Source organism: Megascapheus bottae, chromosome X (assembly GCF_031878675.1).
Source record: "Megascapheus bottae isolate mThoBot1 chromosome X, mThoBot2.hap1, whole genome shotgun sequence".
Lineage (NCBI taxonomy): Eukaryota > Metazoa > Chordata > Mammalia > Rodentia > Geomyidae > Megascapheus > Megascapheus bottae.
This window is the reverse complement of record NC_143547.1, coordinates 52,386,931-52,403,424: the sequence shown is the minus strand read 5'-3', so window position 1 is coordinate 52,403,424 and position 16,494 is coordinate 52,386,931. Positions and strand designations below refer to the sequence as shown.

The window sequence follows — 16,494 nt, the reverse complement described above, 5'->3', positions numbered from 1 at the left end:
AAATACTTGATTATTCTTAGGCTTCTAAATTAAAAGGAAAAAATAGCTCCATGAGGGTTTTTATTTTTTTTGTTTTTGTTTTTTTTGTGTGTGTGGGTCATGGGGCTTGAACTTAGCCTGGGCCCTGAGCTCTTCAGATCAAGGCTACTGCCCTACTCCTAAGCAACAGCCTCATTTTCCATTTTCTAGAGGTTAATTGGAGATAAGAGTCTCAGGTCTTTCTGTGCCTAGGTGGCTTTGAACCTTGATCCTCAGTTCTCAGCCTCCTGAGTAGCTAGGATTACAGGTGTGAGCCACCGCATCCGGCCTCATGATTTTTTAATAAAGTAAACTTTTATTTTTAAAACATAGAAATCATTTTTCAGTGAAAATATTAAAAAATATAATATTATGCCAGGTGCCAAATGCTCACATCTGTGATTTTAACTATATGAGAGGCTGAGACTTGGAGAATTTACGTTTAAAGTTAGCCCAGGCAGAAAAGTCTGTAAGTCTCCATTTCCAATTAACCAGGGAATTTTAATCTATAGATTAAAATATTTGGAAGTACTGGGATTTGAACTCAGGCTCTCAAGACACTACTACTTGTGGTCTGGATTTATGATCTTCCTACCTATAAGTCCAGTGTAACTAGAATTGCTTCATTTTTTGGAGACACCGACTCATAATGTAGCCTAAACTGGGCTCCAGGACACAAATCTATTGTCTAGGTTTACAAGAATAATTAAAGTATTCATTAGTCAGCTCTAGCAGGTTTTTGGATTTGGGTTTTGTTATATTTCTGGGGATCAAACCCAGAGTCTTGTGACTGCTAAGTAAACATTCTTGCACTGAGTTAAAAACCTGGCATTCTGGGGTTTGCAACCAGTTTGTTAATACCTCATGACCTGAAGAGGAAAATGGTTAATCACAAAATGTTCAATCGTGATGTAAATGTATAGGCTTACACTGGTTTTCAATTGATAGTTACTCAAAATAAATTCAATAAAATGAAGCTTAAGAACAATGGCCAAGGGCCAGAAGCATAGCCTAGAGATAGAGTGCTAGGGTCACATGCACAAAGCTCTGGGAAGGATTCCTCCATACCACATTCACAGAAAAAGCAAAAAATGGTGCTGTGGCTCAAGTAGTAAAGTGCTATCCTTGAGAAAACTCAAGGAGAGTACCCAGGCCCTGAGTTCAAGCACCAATACTGGCAAAAAAAATTTCCTTTATTCAACAAGTTAAATAAGCCTGATATTTTTAGCAATAGACAAATATGTTTCCTTGTTTTTGAAGACTGCATCACTCCTAAAAATGTATATCTTGGCATATCTGTCCTAAGTCATAGTTACTCTAATGGCTCTTTTTCCTCCCTAAATAATAACTAATATGCTTTATTCACATCCTCTATAGCAGGCACTAGTATATTGCAAGCATTGGCTTTGAATCCTAAGAGCAACTGCATCAATTACGCATTTTTATTATGCCCATTTTAGGGTTAACTTACAGTACTGTAACATGCCTTAGATTATTCACCTAGAAATAGTCAGAGCAAGGATTCTTACTCCAGATATCAATGTGACTCCAGAATTCAAATTCAAGCACTAAGCTCCAAGTGAGCACCTACTACTCACCCAGTATTCTTGGAGGACTCAGCCCGTTTTACAGTACCGGGGTTAGGACTCACAATTTCATGCTTGCTAGGCAAGCCAATTCCTGCTTGAGTCATGACTCCAGCCCATTTCACTCTGGATGATTTTGAAATAGGGTCTTGCATTTAGCCCTGGGATGGCAGGTACACATGACTTTGCCTAATTCTTGCTTGAGATGGGGTCCTTTGAACTTACTATCCTGCCTGGCTTTGAGCTGCAACACTCTCAGTATCTGAGACCCTATGAGTATAGGTGTGGCCACCCGCACCCAGCATACACTGGGCCTTCTTCAATGACCAACTCCTGATATCGTATCTCGTATATTTGTTGTTGAATGACTCTTTCCACAGATCACTTTGACCTAAAAGACACCTTTATATACTTCTGTACTTAATGATCAGTTTCTTTTAATAAGAATGAATCACTAGAAAAGTAAATCAAAATGAGACCTATAAAATGTAATCTATTTAGTATCCTATTTAGCAGCATACTGAACATAAAAGTTTTTAATTTCTGTGGTACTCACTAGTTTATGGACCAGCACAAGTCTATTGGGCTAACACTTTAAATATCATTGGCCTAGATAACAGTGAAGCATTTCCATCTCTCAAAACACCTTTTATTAGGCTATTATAGTCCTTTTGTACAGACGTTAAGGGAATGCATGAATTCTGTGGATCATTTATGTTTACAAAATCCTATAGGCCAAGAAGATTTCAAAAATAAAAAAAAATAAAAGCCTTAAATATCTTTTTCTCTTAAAAGAATTACCCTTGAATTTTTTGGTGCTATCTTAAATCTTTCATGTTTGTTTATTTTGATGAAAGATTCTCAGAGTCATTACAAGAAGACTCTAGATTTTAATTAAATTTTCCAATATTGATTTGCCATGTGAGTAGAAGTGTTTGTTGGTAATTACATTCTAAAATAAAAGGTCATCCCTGCCATTGACTCATTACAGATCTTTAGAAAATTCACTTTACCTTCTTCCTTAAGTATAGGATATTTAAGAATGTCATTTAATCACGTTCTAGATTTATTTCTCCACAGAGAAGACTGTATATGACTCATAAAGCAAGAGATTAAGACAAGCAATTTCTTTTCTAGAAGTGGCTTCAGGGTGTCATATGTAAAATTCCCCTGCTCACTCATGCACTCACTCATCTTTACATTTATCAAAAAAGTGACAATTAAGCCTACACACTGTGCAAGTCTTATTACAGCTTTCTTCTCATACTATTCTCAGCACAAAGCTGTTGCCGCTTTCATGAGATAATTGTTGGCACTGGATTCTACAGTGGAGCAACATGGCTAAGCCAGAGTAGCTTTGCTGGAAAGCCATCTAATAGAACCTATTTAGGACTTTGACAACATTTGAATTAAAAGGGGAATTGGGGAGCAGGATCAGCTTTGTGATTATTTGTTTTTTTGTTCTAATGTAAGTGGTTTAATGTACATCTAATCCGTTCATCTACGATGAGTGTAAGTAGGTTAGTTTCACCGATTTCAAAAGAAATGAAACAAAATGTAGAGAGATTGTTCGCAGCTCACAACTGCATCCTAGCTCTCGTCTAAGCTGAGAACTCCCCTCTAGGCTGGGCCTGGAAGAGATCAGTTGGAGACCAGACAAGGAAGTCCATGAGAATCTATCTGCAAAATAATCAGAAAATGCTGGATTGGAGTTATGGTTCAAGTAGTACCATGCCAACCAAAGTAAATAAACCACAGGTGCTTGAGTTCAAGCTCTGAAATTAGAAATAAAAAGAAAGAAAAGGGGAAAAAAGAAAAAAAAAGATCAAATAAATAGAATCATTTCTATTCAGTATCTTTAATAAATGTTCCCAAGCTAGCAATGGCCATAATTAAAAGGAAATATGTGTGCTGGATGCTAGTGACTCATTTCTGTAATCCTAGCTATTCAGGAAACTGAGATTTGAGGCTCACAGTTTGAAGCCAGGCTGGGCAGAAAAGTCCCCATGAGACTCATCTCCAATTAACCACTCAGAAACCGAAAGTGGAGCTGTGACTCAAAGCACTAGAGCACTAGCTCAGAGCAAAAGAGCTCAGGGACAGCAGCCACGCCCTGAGTCCAAGCCCTAAAAGTGAAAAAAAAAGGAAGGAAGGAAGGAAGGAAGGAAGGAAGGAAGGAAGGAAGGAAGGAAGGAAGGAAGGAAGGAAGGAAGCCAAAAGGAAAAGCAAAGGAAAAGAAAGATGTGGTGTCATATTTTCTGATTTTATTTTGCACTGGGATGTAGTTTAATTTTAAGTTCAAAATTCTAAGTGAGAATTAGACTTGAGAGCAAATACAAAGTTATTGTGTGGAAACTAGAGATAAAGGAGACCACAGTTGCTAGGTAAAGGCAGGTGTATGTAAATGAGATAGAAGGCAAACTCATCCAAAAGTGGAAGATCCCGTAAGGCACAAAGTATTGTACCACTTGAGCTAACAAAGGGAATGGCTACTAGATTCCTATAGTTCTGATATGCCATCAGAATTATAATACAAGTGTAAAGACTGAATTAGGTGCAACAATGTTATGCTTATTGGTGTCATTTGTTTGGATAAAGTATTGTCATATTTAGAACACATAAATTATAAAATTTATGCATTAGTGCAGTTCAAACTCATCATAAACCCAGAGAATTACGTTAAAGTATTTGTAAAATGTAGATCACTATAAATCCACAGAAATAACCTCACACTCTGTTTCTTATATTAGGAAAACACTGTTAAAAACTGTGTATATCATGCCCGGAGTTTAGCCTAGTGGTAGGGTGCCTGCATAGCAAGCATGAAAATCTGGATTTCATTCCTTGGTACCACAAACATACAAAAGCCAGAAGTGGTACTGTGGCCAAGTGGTAGATAGAACTCTAGTCTTGAGAAAGCCAGGGACAGTGCTCAGGCCCTGAGTTCATTCCCCAGGACTGGCAAAAAAAATGGCCATTCTTATATTTTATCTGACAAAAAATGATGTAAACTTGACATTTAATAACAATGCCTATTTATTAAAAGTCTTAAATATAAGACTAGACAGTAGCAGTTATCTGACCTAATCACAGTTAATGAACAAATGTTCTCCTAATCTATACTGAAAATTAACAGTTTTCTGACCGAATTATAGAGCAATCTGAAATCTGAGGAAACCAATTCATGTTTGCCAAGCATCTAACCGTCAATCCATCTACCTATCATACATGTATGATACAAAAAAGTAATTTTCATTATAATAAAATTGTACTTTTCATATATTTTATGTATACATTTTTATATAGCAGCTAATGGTGAGGATCTGTGGTGATTTTTTTTTACTAGTCCTGGGCTTGAGCTCACTGCCTGAGCCCTGTACTTGGGCTTTCTCAAGGCTAAAGCTCTACCACTTGAGCCTCAGCACTACTTCTGGCTTTTTTTTTTCTATGTATGTGGTACCAAGGAATCGGACCTGAGCCTTGGTGCATGCTTGGCAAGTACTCTACCACTCCAAACTCCCAGCCCCAATACATGGATTTTTAAAAACAAAAATGCCCCCAAACTAGTGAAACTTTGTATAGTTTCAGATTTTAAGTTACAAAGAACATAACAAATGTTCTTAAAAAGGTCAATCTAAATTTTAGTGCATTCAGCAATATTTATTTTTCCCAAAATGTTCCAGGATCATCAGATTTATACTAATTATTTTTATAGAGATAATTAGCTTCATCAGGATAATAAATTTGAGTCTGGGGAATGCAATAAAAAACCAAAATAAGAAATATTTAATATAACCTAACATAGAAATATAAGTGAATGGGGGCTTAGTGGCTTCAAAAAACATGCATTATTGAAAGGGAACAGAATTAGTTCTACAGTTGATGTGATATAGCACTGGAAAAACAGCCATAATTAGCATTGGATGCTTCATGGACTTAAGAGGAAAAAAGTGTTCTCTTAATAGTTTAATTACTTTTTAGACTGAACAGTTGTTTCTAACATCCTCCCACAACTCAAATCAATGATGATATTGACCATTCTGAGAACCTGAGTCCTCTAGGTAGAAACTGTACATATATATATATATATAATTTCTGTAAAAGTGATCAACACTTGAATGTGCGCAGTTTTTCTCTGCTTTGTTTTCCAAGTTACTGGAAAATGCAATAAAATAGAAGGAAATCTTTTCTAAAGTAACAGTCTAACTATAATGATATATCTGCTTCATGCGTAACACATTGAATCAGTCAACAAATAGCTGCATGATTGGTAAAAACTATTTTTCATATTTAAATATCATTTTGTGTGTGCTTTTTCATATATTTTTTATTTAATTAATAGAAGAGTTACATTATATTCACCAGATTAAACTATCATTTTTATTATGGCCATACTGAAAACTTGATATTGCTTCAGGAAAAATGCTATGGATTAAACCAAGAGCTTATAATACTAGGTATTGAGATTCAAAATATGAAAAGGAAGTAAGTTCAGAAAATTTGAAGTTTTGTGTTTCGATTGGGAAAAACTATAAAATAAAAAATGATAAAATGTTCGTTATTAACATTTACTTTTAGCACCTATGAATTCACTGTTACATGAATTATTTTACCCATTTTAATTGTATGTTTAAAACCTTAGTTATCTATCAGTTTTGGTCATTTACATGATGCAAATATCAGTGCTCAATTTCTTAATCCAATATTCAGTCTAATTGATTTTTATATCGATGCAATATCTTACAAAAGGAGTCTCTAAATATTTTAAAATCATCCTTGTGTTCTTTTTTAAACTGTATTCAAAGTACATTCTGCATAACAGAGTTTATCAATGTAGACATTTTATACAGGTGTACATTTTTAAAAAGGATATTAAGGCAGCTTTAAATAACAACAAAAAAAACCCAGAACTAAATCCATTAATCTGAATAAAAACAACCATTTACTGGGTTTGGTTCAACCATCTCCAAAAAAAATAAGGAAAGATCCTTCTTCATTAGGTGTAGCAGGCAAAAGAACTAAGATTACTGGATCATAGCCTCAAAGGACACTTGTAATTTTAACCCAAAATAGAAGATGCTACATGTTAAACCCCAGGAGGTTTTCATAAGCAGCAAATAGTCTTAACAACATTGTTTTCCCTATTTTACATTCTTTCTGGACACAAAACACACCTGCAAACCATCCTCATATTGTCAAGATTTTTGAAATTCCAGGTGCTCAAAAAAAGAAGTTATTTAAAATGTACCATTTTGGAAACTTTGGCAATGCCCTGGATTAGAAGAATTAACATTAAAATGTTACATTTAATTCCATGCATTCCTTAGTTCTTTCTGTTTGTCTCTGGTAATAGATAATACAGACAGTAAAAACCAAAGACAATTTAAAGCTTGAACTACTACAAATTAAGATACAATGACCTAGGCCCAAGATACAATCGTTGCTTTCAATCCACAACATTTTTTATCTAAAAGAAACTCATTCTAGCTACTGCAGCATGCCATTTATTATCCACACTAAATCCTTTTCAGAACTTAAGAGTACACTAAATGCATTAGTTCTTTGAAACTTGAAGCCATTTTTAATTTTTTTCCTTCTAAGCTTCTGGAAAGCTCCAGCATTTGAAGACAGTATTTCTTTTTATTCTAACACACAAAATGAGATGACCTGCCTAAACCCCAATTCGAAGCATTTAATACTCTTTAGAATACTCTTCCAGTGATAGATAGGAGAAAAACAGCATATCCTGTATACTTGACAAAAGAATCAATAAAATTCTTAAAATGTATTTTTAAAAATTATTAAAAGTAATGTGATACCTATTTGGGGACAGATAGCATAGGGCAGACAGGAACTATATTTTGGTAAAACCAATGTATGAGAATTATAAACTTTACAAAGATACAGGATTCTTAGAATTTCCACTATACAAGAATAGAATCCAAATTGTCAAGGTAGTTGGGAATCTAGAACTTTAACTTCTACAGAGAACCTACAAACTTAACTGCGGATATAGCTCTTATGGTAGTATGACCAGCAGACTCTTTAGAGGTAAAAGAGATCTTAGAAAAGCATAAAGGGAAGACTTCCATCTCTTCTCTAGGAGATATGATCAACCCTTAAAAGAAATTATCTAAATTAAAATCTTGTTTCAATACTTACGCCACAATCCCTGAGAGATGGAACATTTCAGCAGTTAAGTAGGAAAGGTAACTATATACAAAGACAAAGAGGGGTTCAATGATGCAGATGGTCTTGGTAAAGCGGGTGGTAAAGGAAGAACATATGCCAAACAGGAACCCAATGAAAGTTCCTCCTATTCAAACTAAAAAGAACTTTCCTATTGCAGCAAGGATATCCTTCAGATTGATAGATAGCATTTCATTGAACGATTTGAACGGCGTATAGAGTACCTGTATAAGGAAGATAGAGCAAATGTATCAGAACATGCCCAAATATACCCTTCTAATTTCTGAGTCACTCAACTTTGAAGACTTCTAACTCCACATTCTTCCCCAACATGTCCTTAGAAGTCTTCTCTCCAGCCAGGTGCCTGTAGTTCACATCTGAAATCCTAGCTACTCAGCAGGCTGAGATCTAAGGATCAAGGTTCGAAGCTATCATCATCGAATGTGATAATATTCTTCACAGATATGATATACTTTTCTGGTGGGAAACTAAAAATACCAAGAAAAATTTTCTCAGCTTTTATTATTTGTGTGTGTGTGTGTGTGTGTGTGTGTGTGTGTGTGTGTGTGTGTGTCTGTCTGTCTGTCTGTCTGTCTGTCTGTCCTGGTATTTGAACTCAAGGCCTCATGTTCTTGCTTGCTCTTCCACTTCAAGCATAGCTTCACTTCCAACTTTTTACTGGTTAATTGGAGATGAGTCTCATGGATTTTTGTGCATAGTCTAGCTTTGGACTGAAATCCTCCCACCTCAAACTCCTCAGCATCTAGGTTTATAGATATGAGCCACCTACACTCAGCTTATCTAGTTTTCAACTAATAAATTTATAGCATTTAATATGGTAGCAAGAAACCATTGCCATTTTCTAAAACACATTAGTGACTGCTAACTAATATTATCCCAATAAATAAACTAATTTCTTTTTTTTGCCAGTTCTGAGGCTTGAACTCAGGGTCTGAGCACACTGTCCTTGAGCTTTCCTCAGGTCTAGTGTTTTACCACTTGAGCCACATCACCACTTCTGGTTTTTCTGTGTATATGATACAGAGGAATTGAACCCAAGTCTTTTTGCATGCTAGGCAAGCACCGTACCATTAGGCCAACATTCTGGCCCTGAATAAACTAATTTTCTTTTTGAATCCCAATTTCCTATGATTTTCAAGAAATCAAAAAGCAGAGAAAGTCTCCTAGTCTTTTCGCTTTGCTATAGTAACACTTGGACAAAGTTAATGGTGACCTAAACATAATTATATTCCTTTTTATATATCTTGAGTGAGCTTAAAGAAATTCATTACCTAGAAAGTCCAGGCCTGGGACACTTACAACAGTAACAGCATCATTAAGAAGGGATTCTCCAAATACCAAAATGTGAAGTTTCTCATTCACATGTATTTCTTCAAATACGGAGAGTACAGCCACAGGACCTACTGCAGCAATCGAACTATCAAACCAAAGGTTAGGGAGTAATGACACATCTTGAAGGTTGAAATATTTCACCTGACATAGGCCATATACAGAAAGACCTATTCTAAATGCATTCCACATGGTTCCAGCTACAGCATACAACAAAATGGTCCCTATGTTCTCAAAAAATGGCCGACTGGGCATAAAATTTCCTGCCTCAAGGACTATGGGTGGAAGTAAGTACAGGAAAAATATGTCACTGTCCATTACTGGTGGAGATTTATCGTTTAAACTGTAAATTAGTCCTCCTATAATGAGACCTACAAAGATCAAGAGGCAGCTTTCAGGTACAACTGTGGACATCTTACTATAGAGGTGAAATACTAGAAAAGAAAAAAAAACCAGAATATTATAACATCTTCATGATCAATCACTGCTATATGTCATCCTTCCTGTCAAGCCTCATGATTTCAGGAAAATAGCTCCTTGTCATTTCATATTTTCCATTTTAATAATAACTTAAAATGCAGAGGCATGCATGGAAGCATTTGTCTCTGTAATGATAAAATATTTACTAATGGAAAGAAGTATTCACAACAAAATTACTCATGTATCCACGAAAATTTCAAATATAGGCTCATATCTCAAAAGGGAAACAATGTATTTATAAGCTAGAAATATTCTTCTATTCTCACGATCACATAACTGAGAACCATAATTCAAGCAACTTCGTTGAGTAATAAGGGCTGAAAAACACTTGTAGTCTTTAAATCAGTTCTTCTTTGTTAAGGAATTCTAATTATAGTTTTGTAATTTTTAAGTAGGTATACAAAGAAGTTAGCATTCAACAAATCAGTTTATAAGTACAATGCTTCTTGATTTATGTCCCCCCTTTCAACATTCTCCAGCATATTGACTCAGGACCTCGGCACAGTCCCTAAGCTCTTGTGTTCAAGGTTCATGCTCTACCACTTCAAACCACAGCTCCATTTTGGCTTTTTCATCGTTAATTGGAATAAGAATCTCACGGACTTTCCTGTCCCAGCTGGCTTTGAACCACAATCCTCATATTGCAACCTCCTGAATACCTAGGATTGTAGATGTGGGCCACAAGCACCCAGCTAGATTATTAAATAAGATATATATATAATACATATATGTATATATATAATGAAAGTTAGCTGACTCTTGAGGGACAATTTTCTTTTCAGTGATCTCAATAAGCACTTTCACATAAATTATCCCATTTGATTCTCTCATTGCACCAATAGAAAAAAATAAACGGTGTTAATTGTCATTTTTAAGTTGTAGGAATGAATAAGAAGGAAGTTTTTAATCACCTGAATACACACTTAACAGCTGTCTAACATGTTCTAGATATTGGTTCCAAATTTTTCAAATATCTTAAATAGCCCCAAACAGTCTGATTTCTCTTCTGATGATGCCAAGCTGCTTTCCTCTTTATCCTTTACATAACCATTTTTTTCCTGAGGCATTGGGTAATTTGAAAGCTACTTTTATTCAAGATGGAATCTTAACTCTATAGTCCATGAATGCATCATAATGCTTCATACGGAAAATGAACTATCTGTGAATGGATAAATGGATGCCAAAAAGAGAATGTTTAAAATTTATATTCTCTTACTAAGGTTATGGCAAAGTTATCCATTAGTGAGCTCAGTACAGTCCTCTTAAATAAATGGGGGATGAATGACTTGTCATTCTAATATTAACAATTAATAAGACTTTTGCCATTAGTATAGCTGGTCCTACAAAATTTGGCTCTTTTGTGCATTAAAATTATAAAGCATGTTTTACATTAATAAAACTGTTATCATACGTGATGGCACATGCCTGTAATTCTAACAATCACAAGGCTTTCAGGGTAGCCTGCCCTACATACAAAGATTTTGCCACTAAATAAGCAAATAAATAAATACCTAAAAAGACAGTTAAATTGTGAACATGACTTATTTTAGAAATGACAAATTTGTCATAAAATGGTATTCTGCCATTGGTTGTGATTCTGAAACAATATATATGGCCACTCACTTTTTTTATGAAGACAGTTTGACTGTTTTAAAGAATAATTGTAATATCACTAAGATTAAAAACAAGTGTTCATCTCTGCACTATTCACAATAGCCAGGCAATGGAAACAATCCAGATGCCCTACTGCAGATGAATGGATACAGAAAATGTGGTATATATAACAGAATGGAATTCTACATAGCCAACAGACAAGATAAAATAATGGCATTCGCAGGGAAGTGGATGAATCTAGAGCAAATCATGTTGAGTGAGACAAGTCAAGACCTAAGGATAAAAAGGTGCATGGTATCCTTAATATGTGGCTAATAAATCCAAAGAATACAAGAGCGAGGACTCAATAACTGCATACCCAAAGCTATGGACATGGTAATGGAAATACAAACATAACTATATAGACATAAAAACCTATGACTCTATAGATAAAATGTTTTATTTCTTAATGTTTCTATGACATACAAACCCTTAGCCTAATTGTGATTAAGTTCTAAATACTAAGTCCCAGTGATTGTAAATAGAGATTCCCTCCTTGAACACTTGTATGTTAAACTTGTCATTTAAAATATGATGTAAAAATCAACGTTAATAAATTCTTAAAAAAAGAAGAAGATAAGAGCTATGATCAAAATGGACATAATCTATGAAAATATTTATATACTCGGGCTCTACTAGCAGAGATCTGCAATAGAGCAAAATCTTGATACATAAGGCCATATAATGTGAAGCTAATTGAAAGGACCTCCAGGATATTGAAACAAAAGCCATATAACGAATGATTGTTGTCCTTAATGTACTATGTTGTCTCTCATCTCCTTTGCTGTGTCCCTTGGTTATCTCATATTGTTATAGTATCTCACTTTGTTATCTGATATATTGAATTTATTTGTATTTGGATATTTGAAATTTGATAGGGAAGGGGGGAAAACCAAGATGGGTGGGCGGTGTGGGGGGGGGGAAATGGGTACCAAGACATGTGAAAGGGTATCAATGTATGTGAATTAATGCACCTTCTATCTGGCAAATATCATGTAACCCTTTTACTAATTACAATAAAAAATGCAAAAAAATATTTATATACTCAAGCCCATACTAAGCCAGGTTGGGGAATTTTACCGAAACACGTTAATCTCTGCTGAGTGTATTGCTTATTTTGTGCAGCTTTTGTCTAATTAAAGATTTATAGTCCCTCCAAAAAAATCTTTTCAATCTAGTAAATGAGCTGAATGGAATACCTTAAAACCACCTTCAGAGGGTTTGAACTCCATAGTATGTGAGAAAGGGGATCTTTCTCTCATTAAAATGTTTTCAAATTTGGAAAATAACAAGTTTTTTTCTTTGTTGTTTTACAGAACTTCAGAGAAAACCTAGTTGTTTTAGTCAAACACCCTATCACTTAGCTTCATCCCAGGCTCCCAGATGCATTGCTACAGAATGGAAGAAAAATAACGGAGAATGAATCCTTTGAGGAGACCTACACCATAACTGTTAAAACATAAGTGTTCTTCTAGTCCACTTGCTGAAATTACTTTAGGAGGTTTTCCACTTAAATTTTGAATGATGGCAAAAACTATTTTTTAAAGGAGAAATAGGTGAAATATCCAGTAAATATAACAAGTTTGTAATTAGGATAGAAGTCTGCCCAACACTCAGTTGATTTTGTATCTACAATGAACTTAATCAAGTATATTTTCTCCCAATTTTACCATGATATCCTCTCCATTCATTTCCTGAATAATAGAGATTCTCAGTAGTCTAAACCATGCTGGACGGATGTCCACCGTCTGCTGAGGGACTACCAGTAATTGAAAATAATCATCAGCAAGTGACTGATCTGTAAATGTTCATAAAGAAAACAAATGTTCCAGATCCCTTCCCCCCTGGTCTCCTAAGCAAAGAATGTCTTTCATAATATATAGCAAACCCCTGATTACTTACTATTAGAAAACTTTACAGGAAAGGTAAGAGAGGCTAATATTATCCAGAGCGTGATCTCAAAAGGGATCAGCACATGATGGTAATCCAGGGAGAAGAGTGTGGGACCAGACACCATGGAGCCATTAGCCTGTGTTGCTTCTGGTTCCCAGCTGCCATTGTCTGTCTGCACATTCTGGTAGTGCTGCATATCATCCCCAGAGGTTCTCAGGAGCAGGTTGCTGAGCTGCCAGAGCATCAGGGCCCACAACCCTATCCTACAGGCCATCACCAGCTCTGCCAGCTGAGTTTGCTAAAGTACTTTAATAGCTTCTTCAGCCACACTTGCCCAAATGCGGTTTGCTGACTGAATCCTTACACCAGCTGGCTAGCACTTTAGTAAAACTGCAGGCACTCAAGCAGCTGCCTAGAGTCATTGCAGAGAAATATTCATTGTTATGCCCTGGAATGAGATTAAAGCCTGGAGCCAGCAAAGCAAGGGAGCTGGAAAAAAATTCATTGATTGACATGCAAAACACTTTTTGTCCTAGTTCTAATTTTCATGCAAGAAAAAAGAACCACTAGATTCTGCCACTTGCCAATCTATTGTTCATTTCTTATTGTGAGGAGTCTTCATTTCCTGTAAAGATGGGGAAAATGTCCAGGAAGACTGCATAACTATCTCAAAGACTATCTCTGCAAAGCAAGAACATTGCTAGTGTATATTTTGCAGGAAACGTATAAAAACACAGCTCCTTGTTTATAAAAAGAAAATGGAGTGAATTTTTTTTGCCTGTACTGGGGCTTGAATTCAGGGCCTGAGCACCTTCCTTGGGCTTTCTCAAGGCTAGAACTCTATTACTTTAGCCAAAATTCCACTTCTGGCTTCTTTCGTACATATGCAGTACCGAGGAATCAAACCCCGGTCTTCGTGCAGGCTAGGTAAGCACTCTATCACTAGGCCAAACTCCCAGCTCTGCAGTGAAATTTTAAAAATCAGCTACTCTTTTTTTTTCTTGCCAGCCCTTTGGCTTGAACTCAGGGCCTGTACACTGTCCCTGAGCTTCTTTTGCTCAAGGTTAGCACTCTACCACTTGAACCACAGTGCCATTTCTGGATTTTTTTTTTATTTATGTGCATGCTAGGAAAGCACTCTACCGCTAAGACACATTGTCAGCCCCTCAGGTACTCTTTAAAATTCTTTATTCTGATCTAGTAAACATAGAGCAACATTATTATTTTACCCTACTTTTTATATCCATGAAATATATTTTGATAGAATTTTCAGAATAGGTGAAGGATCTGTAAATGATAGTACATATAATGGTAAACTAAGGAGAAACTTTGGAAACTGAGACAAGCATATCTAGATTATGAAGACAGACAAGGCTATGCAGCACTACAGTGCAAGGCACATGACAAAAGAAATCATAGCTAATTCCACTTCCACTTGATGACCATCATGTTTAATTTAGTTCATAGTAAATGAGTCATGTTTTACACAGAAAGCACACGCTGGTTTGATGTATGCAAAACTTACTAAAATTTCACCAGAAGAGTTGACATTTAGAACACTTGTAAATGCTTATCTTTTATTTATATTTTGTTTCTTCCAGTTTTGTTGAGATATAATTACAAATGAAAGTTTGTAAATATTGAAGGTACATTATGAGATGTTTTACTATATCTTCACATTGTGAAATGGTTTCCACAATGAAGCTAATTAACATATTTATGCATGTAAATATATATTGGAAATCTTACTGCCTAGTAAATAACATAGTGAATTTTATTGAATATTACTGCCTGTTTAGCCTACATATTTTTATCTATCTTGTATTATAACGTCCTCTATTTGTTAGTATTTTCTCTTCCATAAAAGTATATTATTTTTTCAGTCTAAAATTATACAATATAACAAATCAGCATTTTGTCAAAGTAAAAAAAATAGAAAATAAAGCAATGCTTGCAATAAGTGCTAATGAAAAATTCATAATAGGAATTGTTAATTTTATTTTGAAGATGATCTATGCTAATAACATCCTGGCAAATAAAAATAAATGTGATAACAAGAAAGTTAGTCTTTCTTATTTATCTGTGTAATCAGAATACTTCTAAAATACACAGTAAACTGGGCATATTTTTTCCTGATAACTTCTTGATTTCAAGTAGAGAGAGAGAGATATATTAAATAATAAGGACCAAAATAAGTAAATATTTTACAAAATCGAATGTCTAAGTGTTAATAGCATTGCTGACTATTCAAAGAGAACACAGATAATTAAAATATGAGAGCCTTAGGCTATTACATAAATCAATGACCCATTTTTTTGCAGCTATGTAAACACCATCCAACCTAAAAGTTAATGATAAATCAATGACCCCTTTTCAGCAAAGAGGGAAACTTTTGTAAACATTAACTCCCTACTGCAAGTATTTCTGTTTTGTTTAATTTTATTTAAGCCAGAATCTCACTAAGTACCCAAGGCAGTAAAGAACACACTGTGTATCCTGAGACTGGCCTCAAATACGATACCTTTTTCCCTTTACTTCCTGAGCACTGACATTACACTTGCATACCACCCTTCCCAATCTGTGCATTTGCTCTTGATATATCAACAAGAAATCTTTTCTTTCCAGTTTTTTTTTGTTTTTTAATTTTTTAATTTTTTATTGTGGTTAATAGATGGGTTACATTATATTCACCAGATAGAAAGTGCATAACTTCACAAACACTGATACAATTTCTTATGATGTGGTCCCCATTTCCCTCCCACTCTCCCTCCGCTTATCTTGATTTCCCCCCTTCCCTATCCAATTTCAAACAAGCAATTAAGAACATATAAAATATATCAGATAACAAGGTGAAATATTGTAACAATATGAGATAACCAAGGGATGGCAAAAGAGATGAAAGATAACATAACAGATTAAGGACAACATCACTCATTATATGGCTTTTGTTTCTATATCCTAGAGGTCCTTTCATTTAGCGTCATACTATTTGGCCTAATGTCTCTAGATTTTGTTCTATTGTAAATCTCTGCTAGTAGAGCCCAAGGTTTCTACTGATTATGACAAATGAGGGAGGCTATGTTCCTTTGAGTCTGGCTTACTTCACTTAATATGATTTTTTCTAAGTCTTCCCATTTCCTTACAAATGGGGTAATATCATTCTTTCTGACAGCAGCATAGAATTCCACTGTGTATAAATACCACATCTTGTTGATCCTCTCATCAACTGAGGGACATCTAGGTTGGTTCCATATCTTTGCTATGGTAAATAGTGCTGCAATGAACATTGTTGTGCTAGTGGATTTAGTATGTCCTTGTTTCTGGA

General features: G+C 35.1%; 1 protein-coding gene across 1 annotated transcript in view; it reads right to left on the bottom strand.

Annotated features, from left to right (window-relative positions):
* The window catches only part of LOC150041094 (sodium/hydrogen exchanger 2-like), a 49,005-nt gene extending 35,592 nt beyond the window's left edge, over positions 1 to 13,413 (bottom strand). The window contains 3 exon segments of the mRNA XM_090327128.1: positions 7,767 to 8,017; positions 9,114 to 9,577; positions 13,179 to 13,413. Coding sequence (XP_090183254.1) covers positions 7,767 to 8,017; positions 9,114 to 9,577; positions 13,179 to 13,413 — 950 coding nt within the window.
* Positions 13,414 to 16,494: the final 3,081 nt, after the last annotated feature.